The sequence below is a fragment of the Phaethon aethereus genome (genome assembly GCF_964289735.1).
Source record: "Phaethon aethereus genome assembly, chromosome: 1".
In the NCBI taxonomy this organism is placed as follows: Eukaryota; Metazoa; Chordata; class Aves; order Phaethontiformes; family Phaethontidae; genus Phaethon; species Phaethon aethereus.
In genome coordinates this window covers 87,223,522-87,250,890 of record NC_138575.1, presented here as the reverse complement: position 1 = coordinate 87,250,890, position 27,369 = coordinate 87,223,522, and the positions used below count along the sequence as shown (strand labels likewise).

Below are 27,369 nucleotides of genomic sequence, written 5' to 3'. Positions count from 1 at the left end.
GGAGGAGTCGTGACCTGTACTGAGCCTTCCCTGACTTTTTCCTAAGTGGTGATTGCTGGCTTTCAGACAGCTAGGCAAGAGAGAAAAAGGGACGTGCTATGGGGGTACCTTTATTTGGGGATAGCAAGCCCTTCTATTTCCGGATCTGGAATGGACTAAGTCAGAAGTTGCAAGGCAAAAAGTCCTGGGATAAACATCTGGATGAACTCTACTTACTCCAGCAGAAAAGGTACAGTACATTTCATCCCTCTTGTCTTCCCTTTCTTCTGCTGCTCTCTCCCTGTAGCTGATTCTCACTCTTTTCCCTTAGGCTTTTCTGCTAGTAGATAAACTTTAAACAACCCTGGAGCACTTTTCTCTATCAGATATATTCTTTCAAGGTGGAATGCTTCTGGAGTTCCAATCTTATCTGCTTTCACAGGTGGGTTTACTGGGTCGCAATTGAATTACCCTGAGTGCAGGGCTTCAGTAACAAATGAATAACGTATACTTTTGTCTTTCCTGCTTCATTGGTAAAGTTCACAAGAAAATGCAGGAGGGTTTTTTTGTTGATTTTTTTTTTTTTTTAATTATTATTAGGAGCATGTGTCATGTATATGCTGCAGTCAGCTGAAATTACGGCCTTTTTGCAAGGATTCTGCTTTCTGTCTCTCTAAAGTTTGCCCTTACTGTGGGATAGAGTGGATTCATTGTTGTTCCACATTCTGGTGGTCAGTCACTACCTGGATCAGACTGCTGTTTCTCACCCCCATGGCCCAGGTGTCAACATGTACATTTAGACCTCACATTGTCAAGAATATTGACTGTGTCTTCACATTTAAATAGTGAATCAAGGCTGTTTTTACTGCTGTGCAGAGTTGTTCCCTCCACACACAGGAATTCAGGAATATTTATGTAAATCCAGCTGAATCTGTTTTCCATTGTCTCTTGTCATTTCTGCATGTACAAACACTGCAGTACTCAAACAACAAATTGCTTCCAGTTGCTTGTAAAATTTGTTTTTGCTTTCCTCACAAAACTGAGGAAACATCTAAACATCTCTTGGGACAAAAGGGTGGCTGTGTGGGACAAAATCTATCTATCTGTACGTGTGTACAGATGTATGTATACACACATATACGTATAGAAATAAGTAGGATAGTACCTTCAGAGGGACAAATGTACATATCTGTCTTTAGGGAAAGAACTTGCATATATCGTCATCTAACTTCTGAGGAAATATCAAAAGCCTGTTCTTTTTTACTTCAGAGCAGTGGGACTTAAATACACTTAAAATGGGAGAAACAGTGGGAACAATAGTGTCTCCATAGAATGCTGACGTGTTTACATCTTGGTATGTCCATGAAAAGCATCACAGGTAACTTAATAATAAGTTCTCAGCAGATTCTGTAATATACAAATGAATGTGTGAAAAGTCTAAATATATTAATATTTTTATAAATATAAAATACAATTTTAATAAATATATATTCACATTTTTAAGTCATAGAGATGTAGAAGGGACCTCTGGAGATCTCTATCTAACCTCCTGCTTGAAGCTGGACTATTGCCAGCAATAGATCATGTTGCTTTGGCTTTGTCTAGCTCAGTCTTGAAAGCCTCCTGGGACATGGATCCCACTGTATGTCGGTATGTGTTACAGTGTTGTAGTAACCTCCTCAAGAAAAAGTTTTTTCCTAACGTTCGACCTGAACTTTCAAAATCATCATTTTATGCTGTAGCCCCTTGTTTTACCATCTGCTGTTGCCAAGAAAGATTTGGCCCCTTCCTTTTTGCTGCTCCTTTTCACATAGGCTGCTGTTAAACTGCCCTTCAACCTTCTCTTTGCTCGACAATCCTAATTAGTCATGTGCTGCAGGCCCATGAACAACTTATGTGTTGCTACTGATAGATGAAAACAGAAAAACTCTTAAGCATGTAAACCATTCTTCATAAACTTCTCTTAGATCACTATAGTGCAACCCTAGTGCTCCCCCAAACTAACATTTCTCTGTTTCATTATAAAACTCTGCATAATGACATATGTAGTGCATACGATATCATTGTCTGTGAAATCACAGTTGCATGTGGACACAATTGTTCACTTGCATTTTAGGTCTATGTTTCCCATAGCTTTCAACTGACATAAATTAACCTCTGCGATTTGTTCAGAAATTACATGGTGCCAATATGTAGATACTCTTTCCCTAAAGAGGGGCAGGACCATTTCTCTCCATCTCTCTTATTATCCTACTCTTTCCTTTGCTTTCCTTTCTTGTCCCCAGAGATACTCAGAGTTTGAGGGGAAAGAAAATGAACAACTTGCAGAGGACTGGAATCAGTTTTATTGCTTTCATATTCTCAGTTATGTACTGATAGAAAAACACAACAGGAAAACATTCTGTGGTGACCTGTGTATGGGAACTACTCTTATAAACCTTTGCTTTTGTGAAAGAACTGTTGTAAGCCAAGAGGGCTTTTACTTCATCCTGTCATTTTGTTGTGTGGAATTGCAGTGTTGTGGCTTCAGCTTGAGTTCTTCTTAGTGTTAATGGTGTTGGAATACATACAGTAATAAGCAAGAATTAAATTCTATTATTGAAAGCCAGTGGTAAACATCTTATTATTAAACTAGTATGCTCTGACTGCACACAGAAAGTCTGCAAGAGAACAATGTTTTTTCCTGTCCTACCACTGGTGATAATACCTGAAAGCTGTTTCGGTAGTTCTCACCTTCACTGGAATTGCTGTTCATTCTCTTTCTTCATGTGCAATAGTTCTTAGAATCTTATCAGCCGCTGATCTCAACATTATCCACAGTGAGGGATTTCTTTGGCTTAATCCTGCACTATATAACATTTCCCAAAGGGACATCCAAGATCAGGAAATGTGATACAATCTCCTAATATTAAAGAGGAGTTTGAGTTTATTTTGCCTTTCTCTGATGGTTTCTTTCTGTTCAAGACTCTCCTTTTTAAAGAGATTGTAGCTCAGTGTGGTGTCCCAGGGGCAGTGGTCACACCTCATATGTCCCTTCTAGAATTATCTTTGGAAGTAAACTCCGGGATCTACATAGCCTGGAGCATATGAACATAAAACCCCAATATAGTCCATAATCATGGGAAACAAAGAGGTAAATACTTATGAAAATTCAGGTCTGATAGATGTAAAGAGGAATCACATGCCTGTCACAGTCTAATAGATCTTGCAGAAATTATGAGAGTTATTCCTTGTTTTATTTTTTTTTAGTCTGGCTTTCAGTGTAAATGGTTCTAAGGAAATGTGTAAAAAATCTTCCTAGCATGTAATTTTAGAAATTCTACCGTATGAGAATTGAACTGTTCATTCATACAAAATAATTAATAAATAAATTAGGGCAAGTGAGTACATGGATCCAGGACAATTATGTTCTATTTTTCTTTCTGCTGTTGCCTGCCTCTGTGATTTCTGCGTGTCTCTTCTCTCTCACAGCTGCTGCTTAGGGATTAGTGGTATCACCTGGCCTTTGTGGGTTGCTCTGAGCCTTAATTAGTCTCATGACAATAAAATACTTAACTTGTGTGATACATTAAAAAAAAAATTAAAAAAACAAACCAAAACAAAATATTTTTACACATTAATTAGTTGTAGAAATCTGTTCTATGAGAAATAATACTTTAGAGGTGCTTGGGAAAATTTGCATAACTTGCAGAAAGCTATGGTCATTCCAAACATGTCACAGTAAAAACTTTATATCCCCTTTAGTTTCCAAATTTTTTTGTGGTTCTTTAGTCTCACAGACATATTAGTGAAGTGCTTTTATTTGCTTACCCTTAAAACAAACATGGCACAAATAAATAAAAAGTAGCTCAGCCTAATGCTATTAAACTGAGTTGCTTAAGAGCTGTATAGGGACACATAGAGCCTTCAGCTTCTAGACAAATATTTCTTAAGCTGGTAGTGAGAGATGTCACCATAGTTCTGCTCTTCATTTGTCTAAACATTACTGAGTTTTCAGTGTAAAAATTGACATAGGACTGTCTTAAAATCAACAGTGCCTGTCAGTATTAATTGGTTCCTTTGCTCACAAAGATGACAGTGGAATAAAGATGTCAGCTCCCAGTTCCACCACTTAATTTGTAATATGTGTCAACAACAGTGCTTCTGAGTAGTCAATATGCAAAGCCTGTTGGAAACTCTGCTGCTGCATGTAAAATAAAGTCAAAAGTATCACTGTCAGCATTTCTGGTCTTTTCCTATGCTGTTACACCTTCATCCTAATGGAAGTTTTGAGTCTAGTAATGGAAACCAAGCCTCCTTAATTTCACAAATGTAAAGGTCCTTCAGAACTCACATTTCCCCAATAAGGCACACACATATGACCTCGGTGCCCAAGACATGGCTTAGGCTCACAGATTTAGAAAGCTATTTGCCTTCTTAAACTGAGCTATAGGTTTCCTTGAGAGGAAGTAAACATGAGATTTGTGTTCTGAAAAAAACCCACCCCAAATTAAAAAAGTTGTTAGAGAAAACTAATTAAAGGAAGGGTAAGGAATGCATCCCAGAATAAAACTGCCAGAAAATTCCTATTGAAGAAGGTTGGAAGTTTTGATGTAGGATGAGGTTATGCTTCAGAGAACAAATTAGTTTTATGAATAATGCAGTGATAATAAATAATAACTAACATCTGCTGCACTGTTAATCTAGTTCTAGCATGAGATTATTTTTAGGATGGTTTCAGATGCAGAATTTAAAAAAGGAGATTAATGCAAGTAGGTTGCTCTGCTGGAAGTGACTGAGCAAGATTTCTATTGCTTAATGTGTTAGAATGCTAAATATATGAAGCGATAAGGTTTCCCCATCAGTTTTTTGTCTAGTAGCATCAGCAATTAGTATCCTGTTTAATTTATTTCCAGAGAAGCTCTGTTTACTGTCAACTGAAGGGTCTTCAACATACATGCACAAAAGGTTCCTGTTAATTTGCCTAGTCTTGCTGTCAGTGCTGAAGAAATTTGCTGACCCTGTCCCTGCATTGATTTTTGAAAGCCCCTGTTGTCTCTCTCCTTTTCATTTCATCCTATTACTTCCTAGCTCATTCTTTAGCATCTTGTTAGATGATTGTATTGATCCTCTTTCTGGCTGGTTAGCTTCCTCTGAGCACTCCTCTGCTCTCATGAAGTCTTGCACACATTTCCATAAGCATACTTAGGAAGGGAGAAGATGAATCTCTCTTGGCAATTTCATGATGGAGTGTTGACCATGGATATTCTGAGCAGCATAACAAGGAAAGAAAAGAAAACTGAAATAATATACTGCTGATAAATTTATAGGTCAGTTAGAAAGAATTGCTTTAGACCCTCAGTAACTGACATAGTTATGGGGATAAAGCATGAAGCTAGCAGATGCCAAACTTATACTAGAGAAAACAATAGGAAAAGTCCATAAAGTGAATGACTCAAGTTGTAGAATCTGACAAGGGAAGGAAAGAGGAGAAAGAGATGCTCTGTTGCACCTTTGGTGAGCTCAGTCTTGAAAAAGAAGCTTCAGATTGGTTGTTGTCCAGACAGTTCACATATTTAACATATGTCCGTGTTTAAAAAGAATAACCATGTAAATCCAAAATCTTCTTATAACAGAGTTAGGACTTATGGACTTGTCCTTGCATTCTTAATCTCTTCATAAGTGTAATGAGCAGAATGCATTTGAAAAGAACTGCTTAAGAAGCTGTAAATCCAAAAGGGTACATATTACCAGCAGAAAGTGCTTGTGAAATCCTTAACCTTGTTAAAACTATTTTACATGACTCCCTCAGTCAGAATCTGACCTACATTCTATCTTCTCTTTGTTTCACAATGGATTTTCGGGTGTTCCTGATTTTGTCCTCACCTATATTGAAAAACAACTCACAGCTTCCTGAGCATATTGAATCACCTGTTAAGAAAACTGACTGATAGTATTGCATGATCAAGTCTTACTAAGTGTCTCAACACAGCTACATTCCTTAGCTCAGTAAGAAGAAGCCAGGAGCATTCCAGGTGGCTTTCATTGCCCATCAGAACTACTGGTTAGCTATGTGCCTGTGCTTATCCTAATCTGATCCTATAAGGCAACGTGAGTACTGCCTAGTATTACAGACCTAACTTAGCTGGTTAAATTAGGACCTTAGTGTCTCTTGACATGAATGATTTAGAACAGGAGCTTAGATGTGCTGAATTACCTTTTCAGAGTGTTTCTGATGAATCATTCTCTGAAAGCCACCCTCTCTATCCAGTGACATAATGGTACTCTATGGAAACTAAGCATCTAATCTAGGCAGGTCTGTTAAGAGACTAAGCCACAGATGTTACCTGCTGCTGCTTTGACACACGGGAGCTAGAACTGTAAAATATAAAATTCATACTGTGTTTGATGGGTCAGGAGGAAAATTGGTTAAACATGCAGAACTTAAAGAAATTAAAGTGTTTGGAAGGTTCTAGATTCAAGTGACTTTGTTTTATTTTTTATATTAGTGAATTTGTCTCACCTAGCACTTGATATTTATATGCTCACCACATTGCTGTAATGTAGTAAAAATGAGTTGATAATTATAATGGTATGTTTTAAATGAGAGTAAAATATTTCCCCAATTATGGGACAGAAAATTAAATGAGAGTAAAAGCTTATGGTATAAACATGTAGGTCATGGACCTTTGAGGCATCAGAGGCAGTGTGCCATGACATTTAACAATGCTTCTGGGTTCTTCACCAGCTTGCTATTTGACCTGGGATCTCTGGTTTTTTAAGCCCAGTTAGAGGTTCCTACAATAAGTAGAAAAGTTTTGCAATTTTGCACTAAATTTATGAAATCTAAGTATAGAAGGTATTAGGTGTCTCCATCTTAGCAGGCTTGTAATTTAATTAGTTGTTTACAAGGTCTTTAGAGAATTTTGTGAGAAAGGTATTGTTTATGTCCTCCCACATTGTCTCTTGCTCAATCCTTCCTCCTCTGTGAGGTCATCGGAGGGATAAAGGCCTACCCAGTAAAGAATCAACATACTAATTGTAGCATTGTTTATACTATTGAAATCTTTCCTCCTGCCCACTTCCTGCCTCTGAAATTTACATTCTCCAGGAACACAGAGCCTTTCTCAGCCAAAATAATGGCAGAGTTGGCAAGCTTGCTTCACTGATACCGAATCTTACAACTTTTGCTCAGAGTGCCTCTTTATTTTGTTCCTGTTTGTCTGATCCTAGATGCAATGTTCTCATCAAATAATCTTGTAATTAGCAACTAACACAACTAATGCATGAGTAAACTAAAGAAGGGATACTTCCTAAAGTAGAAAGGCTAAGAGTTTGAAGGACACACAAAAAATATCTCAGGATGGCTCCCTGGTTTCTTCAGGATGGTTTTTTATATTCTGAATGTTTTTATTTCTCCTCTGTTCTTTAGCGGTTTTCTAGTCTAGTCTCTAGTGACGTAGATAATAAGGTGCTGTTGGTGACAGGAAATGCTCCTTTTATGGAATTATAAATATAATGTTCAGTTATGATTTTATTACTTCTAGCTCATGCCCAATAATTAGAATTATTCCTATTTATTTGTGTAATTCTGATACTCCTCTTTTTTTTGCTTTATCCTCCAAGTTCTCTCAAGTGTGTCAGTGTCTTTCGTCTATAAAGGGGTGCAGAACTCACACATTTTAGGTGGATTACATCCAGAGATAATGGCATATCAAATAATACTTTTTTTGCTTCAAGTTTCTATTGTTCATAAATGAATAATTTAAAGCAAGAAATACATATTTCTGTAAGCCATAGAATTTATGTTTCCTGTTTTCCTATGGTTTTATCATTAAATTATGCTATACCTAATAAGCACAAGTTCTGAGAAAACATTTTGTTCAATAAGCTATTTATATTCTCTCTCTTTCTCTGATGTGGATTTTCTTGTGGCTTATGATAGAGCTATACTCATAGATAATGTATTCTAACATCAGTGTTATCACTTAATGCAAAACACCTATTGCTTTATACAGTATTTGTCCTATAAACTGTATCCTCAAAATCTCATAACTAAATAATACCAGAACAGAAGGAAGAAAATTGGGACATTACAAAGAGAAAGCATTGAATATATGTCCAGATATATGGTTTAATTAATGTATTTGACCCACATGCTCTGTGTGTATGTGAGACTAACATCCAGTCTATTGGCAGTTGTTAGATTGTAGGAAAAGGACAGACTGGGGCTGATAGGCAAATGAGGGCTGATGTTCTCCTTGTACATATCAGCTTGAATTTGTCATTGTTCTACTATGTTCCTTAGACTTATTTCATATCACACATTATAGCTTGAGCTGAGCCATGCTAGATAATTAAGAATATATTAAACATCTGTATTACAAGAAGCAGGGGTTAGATAAATGTAAAATTTACATCTGAACAGAGGTCTAAAATTGAACTTATCGTATCTGGAGAGAGGAATCTCTTTCTATTTCATACTGAAAATTCATGAGACATAGGCTGTTTCTTTGGGTTTGAAGGTCTTTTGTCATCTAAAGCCTTTAGCTCCTGAATTTGGGCTAGCTAGAATTCTTTATTTGTATAAAAAAAAAAAAACAAAACAACCACCCCAAAACACTTATGAATTAAAAGATGAATCTGAAAATATTCAAGGAAAACAGAAATATTTACTATAAATTAGTAGATTTTGTTCTATTTTTTGTGATTTTTGGGTGGCTAACCCATTATTTTGAATATTGTCAAAGCTTACTTGGATGCTGAGCAAACAGGCATTGCAGGTAACTCTTTGCACCTTAAGATACTTATACACATGGATAAGAACCCCATCCAAGCCTTCTCTTCTCCAGGCTAAACAGTTCCAGCTCTCTCAGCCTTTCCTCGTATGAGAGGTGCTCCAGTACCATAATCATCTTTTGTGGACCTTTGCTGAACTCTCTCCAGTAGCTCCGTATGTCTTTTGTACTGAGGATCCTAGAACTGGACACAGGACTCTAGGCATAGCCTTACAAGAGTAAGTAGAGGGGGACGATCAGCTCCCTTGACCTGCTATTTGCATCAAAGGACCTTGCTGTCGTAAAGTTTGGTGACTGTACTTGCACATTCTTCATCATCCGCAAAGGATCTACTCAAATAATCTAGAGGCTCATGGAAGACCCAAGGACATTCTTCAACTATAAGTGAACCATTTAGTCTGGGATTTTCCCAGGACAAGCATACATTTCAGTTCTCAACAATTTCCTCAATTTTCTCAGCATTAGAGAAAAAAATAGTATAGCTAAGCTTTCAAATTTTTTTCTCATAACTTTGTATGATGAGAAACTACATTTCAGAGCTCATTCTTTTAATTATACCATAGGAAGTGTTGCTATGACACAGGAGGAATTATTGTTTGTACTTTTTCTTTTCCATCCATTATGGGAGTAATTCAGATGCCACCCTTTTTTATTTTATTGTGCTGTGTAAAAAAAACTACTGGCTTTTTCTGGCTCCTGAGATTACTAGTCTACTGGCAGTAGGGCTATCAAATGACCCATCGTTCTCTACCTTCTGTGCCTCAAAATGTGGGCTATATAAACCAGAAACTTCTGGTTATTCATTTCTCCTATCTTTCCCTCTGCTGCCACCATATGGTTAAGTGTCAGTAAGCCAAGAGATGGTGAACTACCTGCGTTTTTTAGCACTGCACTTGCCTGCTTTTGCGAGTTCTTTTTTTTGCACTCAAAAAATATGTCAGATAGTAGGTGTGCCTTACCAATCTTTCAGTGAAAATGTTGAAGATACGTACTGTCTCAAGCATTGGCCATGCTAAGTCTGGAGAGAGGCACCATGTGTTTGACCGTGTTTCTTATCAGACACGTTTTCTTGACTACAGGATCTGGGAATCCCCGCTCCTCCAGGCTGCCAAAGAGAACAACCTCCCAGTCATTAGGAAACTTCTCACTGATGGAACATGTGATATCTATCAGAGAGGTAACTCAATTATTTGTGACAAATGGTTTTCTGTATAAGGCAAGAACCTGCTACAAGTAGTATGTTTGTTAGTTTGCTAAAACATTTGCATTAGCAGACTCAAACTACTTAACTATATGTCAGCAGCTTTGCAACAAAGTGAGTTTTCTAACTTGGAGAGCTCATCAAACCCTAAAGGAATGATGAAGATCGGAGGTTTACAGCTCGAATAGACCTTTTTTTCTAGAGGGACTGAGGGAGGTGGTTTACTGTGGAAGGTGGTCCCTAGAAGGCCTGTGTGCTCACCCATTTCATGCCTAAGTCTGCTGTCACTCACAAACACCTGAAGTCTCTGTTCAGCTTTCAGATTTTGGACAGGGTGAAGGATAGTGGCTATGTAGTCATGTGGCTTTTACCATGTCATATGGTGAGGTGGCACCTGGCAGTACTCAAGGGAGGACCAAGCACTCCCATAATTCTCCATGCCAATAAATCCATTTCTGCTTTTGTCCCATATAGTTGAATGTCTAGATGACTCACATGTTTCTCCTACTGTTTTTAGGTGCAGTGGGGGAGACTGTCCTTCATGTAGCTGCCTTGTATGATAATGTGGAGGCCGCAGTGATTCTGATGGAAGCAGCTCCTGAGCTTGTCAATGAGAGGATGACTTCAGAACTCTATCAAGGTAACACCTCAGTGAATGAGGATGGGCAGGATTCTCTGCTGGGGGAGGGAGAAATTTAGTACATTTAGGAAAGTAGCTTATACTATTCTTGTTCAATATATTGCTAAACTGCTACATAGAAAAACAAGCATACAAATGGCTCCTGACCATTTGTGGAAGGTTGAATTATATTAAATCGAAGTACATACATGTGAAAACATGCAAATGCATAATTGACAAACTCTTAACCACAGGTGGGCCTGTTTCCTATAGCAGGATTGCAAATATATGTACAGTTTACTTTCTGCCATAGTCATGTGTAACAAAGGGGACATGCATACATACATCAGACATTACCTGATCTCCTCTGAAAGGAGAGAAAAAAAGGTTCTTCGGTTGACAAAGAATAGGGACTGAAAGCAAATGAGGGCCACTGCTTTTGAGTCTAGACTCTGAGACTGGTTTTTAAAGAATGGTTCTGATTGACCACACCGCAATGCCAGACAGAATCCTGAAACCACTAAAATAATAATGATGGGTTTTTAGAAATTCTAATACCTAGTTTCATGGATTAGAGCAAACCTTCTCTGGGAGCTTTGTATTGATCTCACCTTCATGTCCCATGAAGGAAAGCATAGTCCTTCTGAGAGACATGACCTTTCAGTGTGCTCCTTGGAAGAGTGTGGCAAGTTTTGCTTTCCCCCAGAAAAAAAGCTAGAAAGTGTATAGTGGGTTTTGGCAGGTTGTAAAGTCAGTTTGCATGAATTCCTAAAAGGTTTAAATAGAATGGCACCTCTGGAAAATCTGTAGTCCACTCTTCTGTACACAACAGGGATAATTTCAAACATAAATCATATAGCCACTATGGATGCAGTTCCAAAAAACTTAGAGTTACCTTGAGTGAAATGTGAACTGCAGGCTACTGATCAGACTGAAGTTGCTTTCTTGGAAGGCAAGGTTTTATTTCTGTGTCTTACAGGGCAGACAGCTCTCCACATTGCAGCAGTGAACCAGAACATCACTTTGGTGAAGGCTTTACTCAAGAGAGGGGCCAATGCCCGTACAGCACAGGCCACTGGGCACTTCTTCAGGCGCAGCTCCCACAATCTTCTCTATTTCGGTACAGCCTTATCTTCTCCCCTTGCTGCTATGAGAGGGAACCAGCAGAGTGGTGTGAGAATATAAGGCAGGCTTGATTTAGTCCCCATCTAAACTGGATGAGCAGAGGTTCCTGTCTCCAAGTGTTGGCAGTCACACACCTTTAAGTAGACAGTAAGACTCCATCTGAGTATGTAAATGCTATATAAATAGAAATAGAAATAGAAATAGAAATATAGAAATAGAAATATCATACACATCTTATATATTTGCATGTATAAAAATATATTGCATAGGAATAATAATTTAATTTCTTCCTAGCAGCATATACTGCAACATACTTGTCAACCTTCTTATGGAGATAATCTGAAAAGAATACTTCTTCCTTTTAGTGTTGTGTGGGGCAGGCCCTCTTCTCCTTTCTGAGTAGGATAAGGAGTGGGGCAGGAAATTTACAGGTTACTGGAAGTAAGTCTTCGTTTCATAACCTCTGGCTTCATAGCATGGATAGTTTTCTCTCAGTGTGCTTCAACCTCTCCTGCCACCTAGGGTCTTAAAGTTGTTTCTCCTCTTTCCTTTCTTTGCAGGAGAGCATGTTTTATCATTTGCTGCCTGTGTGGGAAATGAGGAAATTGTACAGTTGCTCATTGAAAATGGAGCTGACATCAGAGCTCAAGATAGTCTGGGTATGTGCTGTGGGGCCTAGTGAATTGCATATAGTGGATCTGGACACTTTAAATCAGACTGTTATCTGTGCATGGACATATTTTTCTCTCATTACAAGCAGCTGTGGGATGAGGGATGTGAGGAAAACAAAAGCCATTGTTAATGGCATCAGTCAATTGCCAGTCTTTGCACAGGGCTGGGCTATTCCATATACTTTATCTGGTCTGCTTCCTTCATAGGTAACACTGTTCTTCACATCCTGGTTCTCCAACCTAATAAGACATTTGCCTGCCACATGTACAGCCTGATACTTTCCTATGACAGGAACAAAGAGGGACCAGGATCACTTGAATTGATTCCTAACAATGAGGGGCTTACTCCATTCAAACTGTCTGGAGTGGAGGGCAACACTGTGGTGAGTTTAAAAGTGACACAGTTGCCTCCATACAAAAGGGGTTATTCAGAAAAGGTCAACATCATCCAGACCAAGCAAGTTTGTACATGTTCTTAGTGGGTAGAAGATACATAACAAGTCTTTTTTTTTTTTTTTGCCAGAAGTCTAATGTAGGACCAGAAAACCTGTATAAGAAATTTCTTTACCCTAATGAAAGAAATGAGTGCTTAAAGAATATATCTTTTGACCCAATTTTTGAAGCATTTGAGTTAAAAAGATATTGACAGAAAGATCCACTCCAAGTATGTTTTTAAAAGTATGACTGAAATTATTGTCTTCGTTGTCTAGATTTTATCACCCTAAATATGACACACAGGAAATTTCTTCAGGTATCCACAGACCTATTCATAGTCAAGAACTCAATATTTAATGTAAACTTGCACCATTCCCCTTAATAAAAAGTCAAGAATGGTTAGTGTTTCTTCTGTAGATTCACAAAGGACAGGATCACTTCCCTTACCACACCTTTTTCCTGATAACTTGTAGAAGAGTATAAAATATTTTTTTTCTAATCAACATATAATTCCATATGAAATCTATTGCCAAGATGTATAACGGTGTCAAATAACTTTGACAGTTTGATTAGAATTTAGAATAAAAATCACTCATGCTTTACCTCAAGCACAGGTTAATAATCAAATGGGAGTGAGAAAAGTTCTTCCACTTCTTAGCCTGCTATAATTGTTCCTGAGGGATATCAGAACCACAACAACTACCAAGTTCAAGGAAAATACATTCTAATTAGAGAGTTTTTAACAACTGTATTTGTTTTCACTGCAAATACACTATGCACTGGAAAGCTTCTGATATCCTCCACCCCCTTCTTTTCTCCTCAGATGTTTCAATACCTTATGCAGAAGCGGAAGCACAATCTCTGGTCCTTTGGCCCCTTGACCACTGTTCTCTATGATCTCACAGAGATTGACTCATGGGCTGAAGATCAGTCCTTCCTTGAGCTCATTGTCTCAACCAAGAAGAGAGAGGTATTGTGGGCAACATATGCTTTCTATGTGCAGACCATGATGATTATAAAAGGAGAAAAATGATGAGTTTGAAGGTTCAAGCTCTTTTATATTATACATAGAGCACCATGTGCTGCAGGAAATACAGGAAATGTAGCAGCTTTTTAATGATCTGGCTACATCTGATGCTTTACACACAGTTTCTTCTGAGGTGTAAAACTTACAGATTGAAAGAACTTAGTATGAGCAAGCTACAGGAAATGACACTGTGTGATTCAATAAAGGGTTCTCTCTCTTTCATCAGTTTCAAACATATCAGTAACAAGTATCTTTAGAGTAGCTCTAGCAAGCAGCTTTTTATAACTGTGATACTGATTAATTCTTACTATGTCCCTGTGAGACAAGACTATATTCAGAAATCCTAACCTGGAATGCATTTTAAAACCACTCACTATTATTCTACTCTTCTTTTAATGACATTGCTTGTCCAGGCTATGACTCAAAACAAAGTAGGTAAATTATCTCTGCTGTAGGCTCAAAAACTTGTAAAGGGATCACGAAGACAAAAATAGGAGAGTGTAATGGCAATCTTAGACAGATCTGCTGAAGACTTTCAAGGTATACTACCCTATCAGTTGTAATCACCTTAAATAATCCTAATAGGACAGGAAATTAATAAGAAGACACTTTAATTAGCATAGTAATACTCATGCTGTATTATTTCCATCTATCAAAACTTTAGTCAAACTTCTCTAACAAATGTTTCAGCTAATGGAGGGTGCTGCACAACGTGAAGGAAGTCTATGAAACTCTCATTTGCTTTTATTTAAAATCCTTTAAATTTCTATGTGTTTTCCATACAGAAATTCAGGGGAAAGACGTCTATGTCAAAGAAATAGAACAACCTTAGCAGTTGTCTGGAAAACTAAACCATAATCCTAAAAGAAAGAATATTGTGCCTCATCTTCTCCCAAAGCATGTAGTGCATTCAGATCCAAGATTCCTAATTTCAGAGGATAAGATGTCCCCAAATACCATGAAATATTATGATTTCTTTATTTTCCAGAATGCTCTTAAATATGAGTAATTGTTATTTTTGCATGCATAAAGAGTACTTTTTTTTTTGTATTGTATATATGTTTGGTCCAAAATGTTTGCTGTCTCCTCTAGAAGAATGCAATGTGTGACCCCATCCTCTGATATGGTCCCTGGCCCTCCCAGTCCAGTATCGGACTAGAGTTGCATCTTTGGGCCCCAGTCAGCAGGTTCCTCTTGTATTAAGGGGGATGCATAAACAAATAGGTACTAAATATATTTTCTGACCCTTAAGTGGATGAAAAGTGGCAAAAATAGAAGGGAACTAAGCTACAGGAAGATTATAGTAAGCTCCTGAACTTACATCATCTTTTTGAAAATGAAATCTACTCTCCTATGCAAAGAATTCCAGAATACTGACTTCTAAACAAAACAGAACACCTAAGGCTATCTAGCTAGGTTCATTATCTCTCACTTCCTTTTGATCCTTTAGGATATTTCTTAGGGCATTCAAGAGTCATACCCATTTACTGAAACATACATATTCCTCACAATTTGTGCAATCTGTCTTTGGCAGACTTGGAGGAAGCAGGGCAATGTAGAAAAAGGAGGAAAACATCTAGAATGCAGTAAGTTTTCCTTTAAAGTAACCCACTCATGCCACTTCAACTTATGTCTCCTTCTTGCTTATTGCAGTGGTCCCTTAAACATTACAATAGAAAGAAGGTCTGGAAGCATTTAATAAAGTGTGAGGGTCCAATTCATAAGCAAGTACACACTGTTTGTCCTACTTATGCTCTATGCATCAGTTTCTAGCGGGAGCTAAAGGCTTCATATAGAAGTTTCAATTAAGTATCATGCAGATAATAATGCAGAAACTTAAAATGTAATATTTTCATATAAACCATGGAACTTTAGACAAGTACTAATCTCATTTGGAAAAATGTTCCACTTTTCTTATCCTAAATCATCTGATAAAAAAGACATGTACTGCTGTACAACCAGGAATATTCTGTCATCCTCAGTTCTATGTTCACACACAACAAAAACATTTCAAAGATTTAGCAGATAAATTTTCGTTGTTAGTCTTTTGTTTTACCCTCAAGATGCCATCAGAACTGAGGGTAATTTCCAATCAATTACATAAATAAAACAAAACAATTATATATACAAAACATACATATATACATATATATGCCTTTGTTTCCCTCTTACAGAAAAGGCCTTGTTGACATTTTGGCACTTGGTTGGCAACCTCAGAAAGGATTCTCATGTGAATCCTGCATATGTTCTGTGAGAATGGCAAAATAAATTCTTTACTTTTTATAGGTAGAGAAACTGCAAATGAAGTAACACTGACTGTCTTAAAGTAGCTGAATCCAACTGCTTTTGACTATCTCTGGAGTAGACCTAGGCCCTTGACCTACAAAGCAAACTTTGATACTTCATAAACATACCAGACATAGTCCTATTTCTAGACTTTGAGTATTTACATACTCTTATATCAATAGAAATGACACTTCCACATAGGGAAGACAGACAAAGGACCGTGGATTCACTCTTCAACTATAGAAAACCATTACAACTATAGCTTCAGTTCAGTTTTACTGATTTCTTGCAGATTAGGAATGGAACCTGAACAATTATGATGAAATGACAGAAAAACACAAAAAGACTCCACGCTAATTATCCGGGCTTGCAGGTGCCAATAAACAAAATATCTCTGTTTTACTTTCACTTTAACAGAGTATGGCTTATAACTAAGTGAAAAAGATAATTTTGTTTTGAAAATGTTTCAGGATGATCCATTTGATTCCAAAGTAGAAATCTAGCTCTTCAACTACTGCAGATTTTGGAGGCTGTGATAACCTGAGTCAGTATCATCCATATACTTTGAAAACAACATTTGTCACTTCTGTGGAATATACTTCCTTGCGGTGGGACTCTATGTAGTTTATGACCACTAGGTCAAATTTTTCAAAAGAACTCAGTATGAAAAGACCCTAATATTCTCTGTTCCATTTTATTCATATCAGCATAGTGCTCTTGTCACTATGGTGTTGAATACCTCCCAGTAGTGCGTTACATACTAAAATAACATATTTCCCATGTGGTTCATTCTTTCTTCACAGACCAGTTTACTAAGCAGAGCGTCTAATTTTGGTAGGCTTGAGAGTGATTACTTTTTGGCAGAGAATATTGTGTTCATATTGGACAAATTTAGTTAAAGTGCCCTTGGCCTACGTTCATCTTATCTAATTTTGTCACCAACTGAGGTGTTTAATTAAGGAATACAGATTCCCTAATTTTACATGTGGTTGATAGAGAAATCCAAGTAATTAAGTATCTCCAGAGAACAATTTAGATTTTAGGTGAGCTGAATGGCAATCTGTAGGACCGTATTGCCTACAAGGAGAGAAATCTTAGGATAACAACATCACTAATGAAGATACTTCCTTTAGGTGCCTAAAGTTATGTGATGGCTTTACTTGTAGTAGTGATATTCTAAGGACATAGATAAGGCAAAGTTTGTAGGAAGAAGTAATGACATTTATTAGACAGTTCATGTAGCCACAATTTTATCTTGTCCTAGGAAAACAATTACAGGAGTGACATTGATCTTTCCAAGTTTTATAGTTGTCATCCCAGCAGCAAATTAATAGATTCACTCAGAGGCACAGATTAGCAATGTTCATCAGAGGAAAAGATGTTGAATTCTTTTTCCATATCATCTCACTGTATTTTCTTTGTCCTTTATATGCATGTGTGCAAATCAACCAAATCAGCCATGAGGACACTTGAGAAAATTTCTGGATTCTTCCTGTTAGTTTTTGAAATGGAATTGTATGATAGGAGAGGATTCTTCCCTCCAGTGCTCATAATTCTACTGCTCTTACTTTTTGTGGAGCCTCTTTGTCACTTCTAAAACTATGGTCTCAACTTCTTTTGATGAAGCTTTCTTTTTGTATAGAATTCCTCAGCTACACAGTATGCATGGATATATGCAGATCTTTGACAGAAACACAACCCCAACTTATGCACCAGCACGATTTTTCATATCATGAAAGATGCTCACTGAAGGTTCTGTTTGTTCCTGGAATTGCATGTGGTCTTCTAGATATATTTGAGCTGCACTACTGAGATTCTAAAAAGAAGGACCCAACTTTGTATATAATATAAATAATCTAAAGCAAGTAAGTTGAAAGAGCCTGGGTTTTTCACAGTATATCTCACTGCGGGTATACTTCAGTTTTTATGATCATAGCTGAATGGAGAAAACTTTTGAAAATCCAGTCCATTAATTGGCTGCATTTAGACAGAAATAAAAGAACTTTGGAAATCTTTCCAAAGTTCCCTTAGTTGCCTGCTAAATAAAGGTAATATCAGTGTCAGTTTTTCAAAGAGAGCTAATGATCTAAATGACCTTTAGATATGTTTCCTAGAGATGAAAAATTTCCACAAATGCTGCTGAAATTGATAGAAATAGCTGTTGAAATTAATGTTAACTTAAATGTTTAAATGTAGAACTCCAATTTGGAGAAAAAAAAGTAAATGAATTTCACAAGTTTGTGCAGAACCTTTTTTCCGTAGCTGAAAATAGATCCCAAATTATTTTATTTTCAATTCTATGTTCTAATAATGATGTATATTTTGTGCAGAGGAGAATATCTGTCTGCTGTAAAGTGCACTGTGTTGTCTTGCTTAACATGAAATATTCTTCAAAATTGATTCCAGTTACAGTAAAATATAATTCATGAACTGAATTAGTTTTGTACATATTTGAATTTGAATATTCAAAGGATTTATAAACTTTCTGATACTGTAAAGTTAGTCCAGCCCTAATATGTATATATCTTAAAATAATAATATTAATACTGATACTAATACATTATTAATAATACCTTTTATTTTCTGTAACACATCCTCATATATTTGCTTTCATTGACCCAGATCACAGGTCTGTCTGAAGTGCATGTATGCATCCAGGCCTACACAGACAACAAACTTATTCTAGTATCTAACATACTTCTCTTGCATTTCCCACTGGTACTCAAAAGCTGTTCTCTGCAGGATATATTTTTTAGTTTTTTTCAAAACTCTTTGCTGGAGAACTGAGCAAATCTAAACCCACTTGAGGATGCCATTTTTGCAAAATAAATTCAGCTTCCTAATGCTGAATGGAGTAGGTGAGAATAGTTTGTTAACATTCTCCCAGGAAACGGTGTGAATGATGCTTATAAACAAATGTCCTTATGGCAATTAATTCTATCTTTCTCAGGCACGCCAGATCTTGGACCTAACTCCTGTGAAGGAGCTGGTGAGCCTGAAGTGGAATATGTATGGTCGTCCTTATTTTTGTTTCCTGGGTTTATTCTATATACTCTACATGGTCTGCTTCACTATGTGCTGCGTCTACCGACCACTGAAACCCCGAACAGGCAACAAAACAAGCAGTAGAGACAATACAATCTATGTCCAGAAAATGCTGCAGGTACTGTGGCTATAGGAGTCTGGGCCCCATAGGCAGCATTGGGCAATTCTAATCTAACATACTTAACTGGGAAGTCAAAGTCTTTCCCTGTTGCCAGCTATTGCAGCTGTCCTATTTCTCTCTTTCCACCTTTGTCAGTGAGGAATATTGGGTATGCTCTGCTTTCCGTTGCTGGGGCTGAGCTGGTTCCTGTGGCCTTGTCAGGCCTAGTCATGTTTCTTACACTAACGGTGGGCCTTCTTTTCCCACATCCCCTTTTTTAATTTCCTTCCACTCCCTTTAAAATTTAATTTTAATTTCCTTTTGTGCCTTTTTTTTTTTCAGGAATCATATATGACATATGAGGATGAGCTGAGGCTGGTGGGGGAGCTGATCACAGTCATTGGAGCTGTAGTAATTTTGATCCTTGAGGTAAGAGAAACAGTGAGCTATATAGTCTCGAGTTTAATCAAGACAGATTTTACTTACTAGACAAACATGAGTTTGTGCTCACAACTTGGTAGGTGTTATTTGCTTACTCTAAGTTTTTGGTTATACACCTGAGGCTATAGACACTGCTATCTATTGGATGAAACAGAGACTGTGACAACATACTAGTAAGACTCCAGGTGTGGAAGAAGCAATTAGAAGGACTGGCCATGCTATCAAATACTATCTGCAGGGTAATACCACAGTACCCGTTAGCACTGTGGGTCCAACTGAATCCCAGCTGTTGCATGAGATTCTTAGAGATTCTTCACCCACCCTTCAGCCTAAGCAAATATTCATGTGCTTAGGGGTGCTGGCTGAAGTGATTTCTGTGCGTACACGGAAAAGTTTATATCTAATTGAAGATCAGTGACGGTATGGGCCTATAACAGCAACCTTACTCAACCAGAGTACATGTTTTCTCCTTACCATGAACTCTCTCAAAAAAAAAAGTTCTTTAAATTAAAACAAATACATCCCCCACTTGATTTTAATATAATATGAAATAGAAGGCTGAAACTTTTATATGAGAAAACTAAAATAATGATGCCAGGATGAACTGAAGCAAAATGGGGCTTGTAAATAGCTTTCTCTCTGCCCATATATGTTCCAGAAGGACAGGTCCTTCTTCCTGTGTTTGGTCAGGACTCTGGGGCTACACTACTAACTTTGATTCCCCAAGAAGGTCTTTTTTGTCTTCACTTCTGTGGCACAGCTGTTTGTCTGGTCTCTTCTCAGTAATCTATACGGACTTCAGGCTCACAGCTCAGTGCTGCAGCATCTCTCTGCCACATACCAAAGTCTCTCAATCTGCCCAAGCATTCTTAGGTTTTCCATCAATCTCTGTCACATCCCAAGAGGGGTCACTTGACTCAATCATTCAGTTTTTAAAGCAATACAGAAATCAAACTGTGAACAAGCAAACAAAGCAGATGTGGCTGGCCCCAAGATATTGTGAATATTGGCTGTTACCATGCCATTGAATAGTATAATGGAATCCATCTAAGTCCTAAAGTCAATAGGATGTCTCTCTTAGATCCCAGATATCCTTAGAGTTGGAGCAGCGAAATACTTTGGACAAACCATCCTGGGAGGGCCTTTTCACATAATTGTGTAAGTACATCACTTTTTGAGTCTAATAAATAAATTGTCCCTCATTTTCCTCACTGATGTCTTTTGCCAGATGAGTCAATTTCTCCATTCTTTTAGAGTATTCCTTCTCATGATTTACTTCTCTTACTGACTCAACTGGTGTGTATGAAGACAGGCAAGTGGACAGGTAGAGCTGATAGTGCTGAGAGGTCTCTCTCTATGGGGCTGGTGGCTATATGTGCCTGTCTTGGAATTTCTGAAAAGAAAAGAAAAAGGAAGGTAAGATTCCTTTACTGAACTTTTTTCACTGTCTCTTCTTTTGCAGCATCACATATGCTTGCATGATTCTAGTAACCATGGTGATGCGTCTCACCAGCACAACTGGTGAGGTGGTGCCCATGTCCTTTGCCCTTGTGCTAGGATGGTGCAATGTCATGTACTTCGCACGAGGCTTCCAGATGCTTGGACCCTTTACCATCATGATCCAGAAGGTATAAGACACAACAGATATGGGCTTGTTACATTTCTCCTGGCACCTCTTTGCAAATAGGGAGGAACTGAAAGAATACTTTTTCTCCCTCAGGACTAGCATTAACAGCAAATGGACAAGTTCTTGTCTGCACAGAGGGTTTTTGACTTTCACATTCTTTCTTTAGTGAAGAAGTTTCCTTTAGTCTACTCATGGTCTTAGAATCTGGAAAACGTTTTACATAGGGTTGCATTGTGGCTTGGTGGGACTTCTGGGTCTTATGGTGGCTCTATGTTTGCTCTACAGATGATATTTGGAGATCTTATGCGCTTTTGTTGGCTCATGGGTGTGGTGATACTAGGCTTTGCATCAGGTGAGTCTTTGAAAGGAAAACAGCATTGTTACACCTGCCAAATTCTTTAGTATGAATTAAGTGCATGGAATTTTATTTCTTCTCAGGTTGCCCTTTGAGTTAGCTCACAAAGGTGGTGATGATGTATAGCTTCTGTTTTTTTGAACATAGTCACTTTCCCAGTACTGATTTCTGTTCTTATGAGTTTGGTTTTCAATTTTTGCTCTTTCCAGGGTAATAGAAATTAGGACAATACAGATAATTCCACATATATATAAATCAAGGTTTAAAAACATACTGTGTTTATTATATTTGTCTTTGGAAAATGAGATTAACACACACAGCTTTATTATATCCTTGAAGAAGAAAAGATCACTATTTTGAGAACAAATAAATAAAGTAGTTCTGAGTCACTTTATAATGGAGACCAATGATTCTAGTCAGGGATTTGTCCTTGTTATGCTAGGTACTGCACTAGCATAGAAACACATGCAGCTCCTTCCCAGACCACTTTGTGTTGTCAGCATCTCTTATAGTACCCTATTGTTACTCTTGGAATATGTTTCCCGATATTAAACTACCTCTCTCTGTTTTTCCCTATTGTTCTCCTCTAGCTTTTTACATCATCTTCCAGACAGAGAACCCTGAAAACCTTGGGCAGTTCTACAACTATCCCATGTCCTTGTTCACTACCTTTGAGCTGTTCCTCACTATCATTGATGGCCCTGCAAACTATGATGTGGACCTGCCCTTTATGTACAGCGTGGTATACTTTGCCTTTGCCATCATTGCCACTCTCCTTATGCTCAACTTGTTAATTGCCATGATGGGTGACACCCACTGGAGAGTGGCCCATGAGCGGGATGAACTCTGGAGAGCCCAGGTAACCTAATTCAGGTGGTAGGGGGTTCACTTTGAATAACGAAGGAGAAAAGTTGTCCAGAGGAAATGTGCTGAACAGTGCAATTACTTACTCTGTCTTCTGTGCTCTGCTCTAAAGGAGGTGCTTTAAAACCTTTCCCTGCTCTTCACTTTTCTCAGAGGTTAATAGAATAAGCCATGTCCTTTTAATTCTGTTTTACAGTTTCTGTATGTCAGCCACCAAATTTCTTTCATCCTTTCTATGAGTCCAAAGTGTCTAAATGCAAGACTGCTCTTCTGCACATCTTCCCATGTGAAACTGTCTTCCAGTATATCTTTGCTGTGTGGGTATTCCTACCTTATTTCAAATAGCAGCTAGAAGCCCATCCAGCCTTTCTTGTCCATCGTGTATCTTCCTGGCTCTTTGTTCCTTACACATGGATTGCTTGTTAAGTAGAATTTAAAGTTCCATCTTTTTTTTGCAAATCACATTTCTGTGTAACTGAGGGTTAAATTATAATTATAGGGATTGACTGAGGGGAGATAGAATGCAAGGTAATGATTACAAGTAGGTCAGTAATGTCTTTACATTCACTAAGAGAAGTTGGTCTGACTCTCTTGCTCAAAAGGTAAAAAAATTCCAATAGATCAGTTATATAGCTGCTCAACAGGAAATCCATTTCCTAGTATTTTTCTGTAAGAAAGCAGTAAGTCAAATGGTTAAATGTAGTTGTGTGGCCACACTCTGATGATAGTTAATGCAGATATAAATAGTGTCCTCTCCTCTAGCTAGCAAATTAATTACCCTACTCATTGCCATCAGGTATAAAAGGAAAGAAATTTAACAGTGTTTTAAGAGCACCATTGCTTCCTCAAAACATGGCACAGTTCGGACTAAAACAGTGATTTGCCCTATAATAAACAGAGTATTGACTCTATGATTTTTCTTCATTACATATGGAGCTGTAATGAAGTGTGGTAATGAGTCAGTATTCATGAACTGATAATTTTGAAACAGAGTCTGATTTTTTTCTAATTCATCCAAGTTCTCTTTTTTTTCATTCTAAAGGTTGTTGCTACTACTGTCATGCTGGAGCGGAAACTGCCACGGTGTCTCTGGCCTCGCTCTGGAATCTGTGGGCGGGAGTATGGACTAGGGGATCGATGGTATCTCAGGTGAGTTCTCTTCTAGTATATGCTCATAAGGACCACAAAAGAAGAATCCAATGTATGGATGTTAATAAAGAGCCTTTCCAGTGGCCTGGGGAGGAGTGTTTACAGTCCTTCCCTTCCAGAATACAGACCCCAATCTGTTTTCTGCCTGTGATTGATAGACAAACACTGTTCCCCTCAGAAAGCTCTGCTGTGCAATTCCTTGTGAAATCAGCTGGTGTCGTCTTATCCAGTAGTCACAGGAGACAGACCACAGAAATTGCATGGGCTATAAGGCCTGAATTTTTCTTTCAAACTTCTTATAATGAGTATCACAAAGCTTCACTGCTGTGCTTGGTTGGCTGTCCCTATCTATTAGATACATGAAATGGCAGAGGCAGAATCAAAAAACTAGGCATTGAGCAGCAATGAACTGCACTACAGATTATTCAAAAACAGAACAGGAATAATTAAAGGCAAAATTTCTTTCTGGTGTCAACCTAGTAACTATATTATACTTTGCAAGGACAGCATCAGGTGACAAATTCTTAGGTCCAGGATTTCAGTTTAGGCACTGAAATAACAAACAAACTATCTGTAGTCTAGATAACATTAGATTCCTCATTATTTCTGATTTTAATCAATATTTATACCAGGATGAGAAAAGATACCATTTTGTTTGGGCATGTGTCTTTTCCAACTGCGTCATCTTTTGCTCATAAAGCCAGAAGGGGGAGTGGTGACAGTATGAAATATGACTTTCTTTAGGTTTTAGCAGAGAAATGAACCTTACGGGTTTTCAGGTTTGCTGGGCAGAACAAGTGGACCTAAAATAGTATCAATATGTAACACCTTCAGTCCAAGGTGTTGGACTGAATATAACTTTGCAAGAGCAATGTCCCAGCTAAAATTCTTCATTGGATGCTAAGACAAAAGGGTGTTGGTATGATCTAGTTCTGTCAAATTACATATAAGTTCATTTTAACTATTGTGGGATAGTATTTCAGAAGACAAATTATAAGTAATGTAAAGAAGAGTTGGTGGAAGTGGAGCAGTTAAATAAAAGTTCAGCAAAACGTAAGTGACACCCTGAGGCTAGCAACCATGGGATATCAGAGAAGGAAAGACAAGAACAAAGGAAATGGATGAATATGTGTGTATATACAAAGGATCTGGAGCTAGAGTCAGGTGGGATAGGTCTGCCAGTAGCTTACAGCTGGCAAAATAGAAGGGGCAAATCATGACTGGGGAATGAGTTAAAGGACAGGAAACCACAAGCAGTTAAGGGTAGTGAAGCCAATGATGGGGATGAAGGTCTAGGAGATAATTGTGTGCTAGCAGCTGCTAGCACCATGTCTATAATCAGTTTCCCATTTCTGTGTAGGTTTTCTGGAATGTCTGGGTCAGTAGACGTATTTTTGGGAGAGGCTAGCTCCTTGAGACTGCTTGGTTTTGTTGATAAACTGGCATGTTTCTACTTTGTTTCAGTTTATTTTTTTTAATCCTCTTACAGAGTTGAAGACAGGGTTGATCCCAACAAACACAAGATGATGCGGTACACAGAAGCATTTAAGGTTCAGGATAGGGATAACTATGACAAAGGTTTGGAAAAGCTGGGAATCGATAGGAACATCCTGTACAAGCAGGAGTGGTCTGCTCTGTCATTGTCACGAAGCACATCCAGGACTAGTTCTCACCGTGGCTGGGAGATCCTGAGGCGCAACACCTTCCACCAACTTCGTGGAGAGGTCAGTCATGCCATGGAAGAGGAGGTCTATGATGTCTAAAGAAACCTCTTTTTTTACTGCACAGCATGGATCACTTTTGCCACAACAGTTATCTTCAACTGTTCATACACACTGCAGCATACTACACACATTTGTCAGCCTTGAAGAATTCTGCTGGTGAACAGTTCATGGCATCTATGCTATGATATATGAATGCAGTCTTTTCTCTCCTACTTTTAAGTGTCCCTGCTGTTGCACTGATACTTGCACCGGTCTGTAGTGGTTTGTTATGCTTTGTAATGCCTTACAGAAATGAGCAAAAGAAGCCAGCAATGGGATTCTATCCATTTCCAAAGAAGTGATAGTAAGGCATCTTCCAGACTGTTACATACAGTATAATCTCTTCCTTCAGCTTCACAAAATCCCAGTGCTCTCATAGCAAAGAGAACTCACTGAAGTTCTGTTTCGTGATTTGTTGCAGAACTGAAAAACACCCCCTGTAACTAAGCTCAGGAATGAGTTGCTGACACTGTGATGATTAAAAGGACTATAACTACTCAGCTGGCATTCAGAGCCTGACGCATTTTGTCCTCTAAAGAAAGGCAGTCTCTACTAGATGCATTTTCAATGTTGCTATCTCAGCAGTTTTCTTTTGGTTTGTTTGGTTTTATTTGGTGATGGGTTTTTTGTTTGTTTTATTTTGTTGTCACATGAATGCACTTTAAGCTTTTGAAAAGAAATGATTGCTATCCCTGGGAGGATTCTGAAGGATCTGAAGTGGAAACTTCTTTTCCTAATGACAGCATGTATGACCTGGTTAGGTGACTTTCAGCAGTGTGGGATTTCAGCAGAGCTATTAATCTCCTAAGTGAGCTGAAGCTGGTCTTTTTTTTCTGCGGAAGAGTGGGATTCTGAAACACAGTTCTCTGACTTGTTGCTGAGCTGTCAAGGTTGGGTAGTGATCTACAATATATCACTGAAAGAAATTGAGAGGAAATATTGAATAGATGAATAAGAGCTATTGCAGAGGCAGTTCAGAAACTTGTGCATGCGCTCTCTCTCTCTCAAAGTCTAAAACTATACAAAGAAAAACTCAGTCATCCACATAGTTCCTTTCCAGGCATGACGCTGTGCCAGTCTGTCAGTTTGTCATCTGCCTAGGGCCACTTTACGAAAAATGGAGAAATTGACTGTCATTTCAGGTTTTTTTGTATTCTCAGGAATGTGGAGTTTCATTCCAATAGCAGAAATAAGTGGAAAGCAATCCATGGTCTTAACATTTCCTTCCAACAGGACTAGTAACAGAAATTTTGTTTTTTTAAAAAAACAAGGATTATTATCTAGCACTAGACTTTGAGTCAAATCACCCTGTGGTAATCAAAGCAGATAATGAAAAAGCTGAATCCAGTGGATTTCTGATTGTATTGAAATATCACAGTAAACATGTCCTATATCTCCTCTCTTGCAGGTACTGTAATAAGCATCAATGATCTTTGCAATTATGTGTGTTCCTTTAAATGTCGTCTTTCTCTTACTTGAATGTGTATTTATGTTTCAATGGGAGACTGACAGAAGTCTGGTTCTCTGGAATTCAATTACATACTTTTGAGTTGACTCATTTTGTTGAAAGTGTTGCCTGATCTACATCACTTCAGTATTGTCAGTCCTTCCCAAAACCTTTGGGGTTTGTACTGGTGGTCTATGGAGATGGGAACAATGTGGCACATTAACCAGAACTGTGAATTGCTGCTCTAATTATAGATGAATTTCCTTTCATAGTGAATAGGAAGAAGAAAGGAAGGGACAACTGATGGCTTCCCCCACCCCCCCAAGTATAGTAGTCTTTTCACTAGCTTGAAAACCTGCAGAAATACAATTGAGATGGAGCCACTTATAGCCATTTTTACAAAAAGACTTCTCTTAGTGACATCATCATCATCATCATCATCATTATTCAAAAGCTAG

At 38.0% G+C, this 27,369-nt stretch overlaps 1 protein-coding gene across 1 annotated transcript; it reads left to right on the top strand.

The window, feature by feature from the left end:
- On the top strand, positions 1 to 25,464 carry LOC309409930 (transient receptor potential cation channel subfamily V member 6-like; the record flags this gene model as incomplete). The annotated part of the gene is made up of 15 exons (XM_082006191.1): positions 1 to 229; positions 9,836 to 9,933; positions 10,475 to 10,597; positions 11,556 to 11,696; positions 12,262 to 12,360; positions 12,580 to 12,755; positions 13,631 to 13,777; positions 19,071 to 19,283; positions 19,608 to 19,694; positions 20,788 to 20,864; positions 21,169 to 21,334; positions 21,619 to 21,685; positions 22,279 to 22,547; positions 23,595 to 23,701; positions 25,191 to 25,464. Exons 1-15 carry the CDS (start codon positions 99 to 101, stop codon positions 25,462 to 25,464), a joined length of 2,175 nt encoding a protein of 724 aa, XP_081862317.1. The 5' UTR covers positions 1 to 98.
- Between the last annotated feature and the right edge of the window lie 1,905 nt (positions 25,465 to 27,369).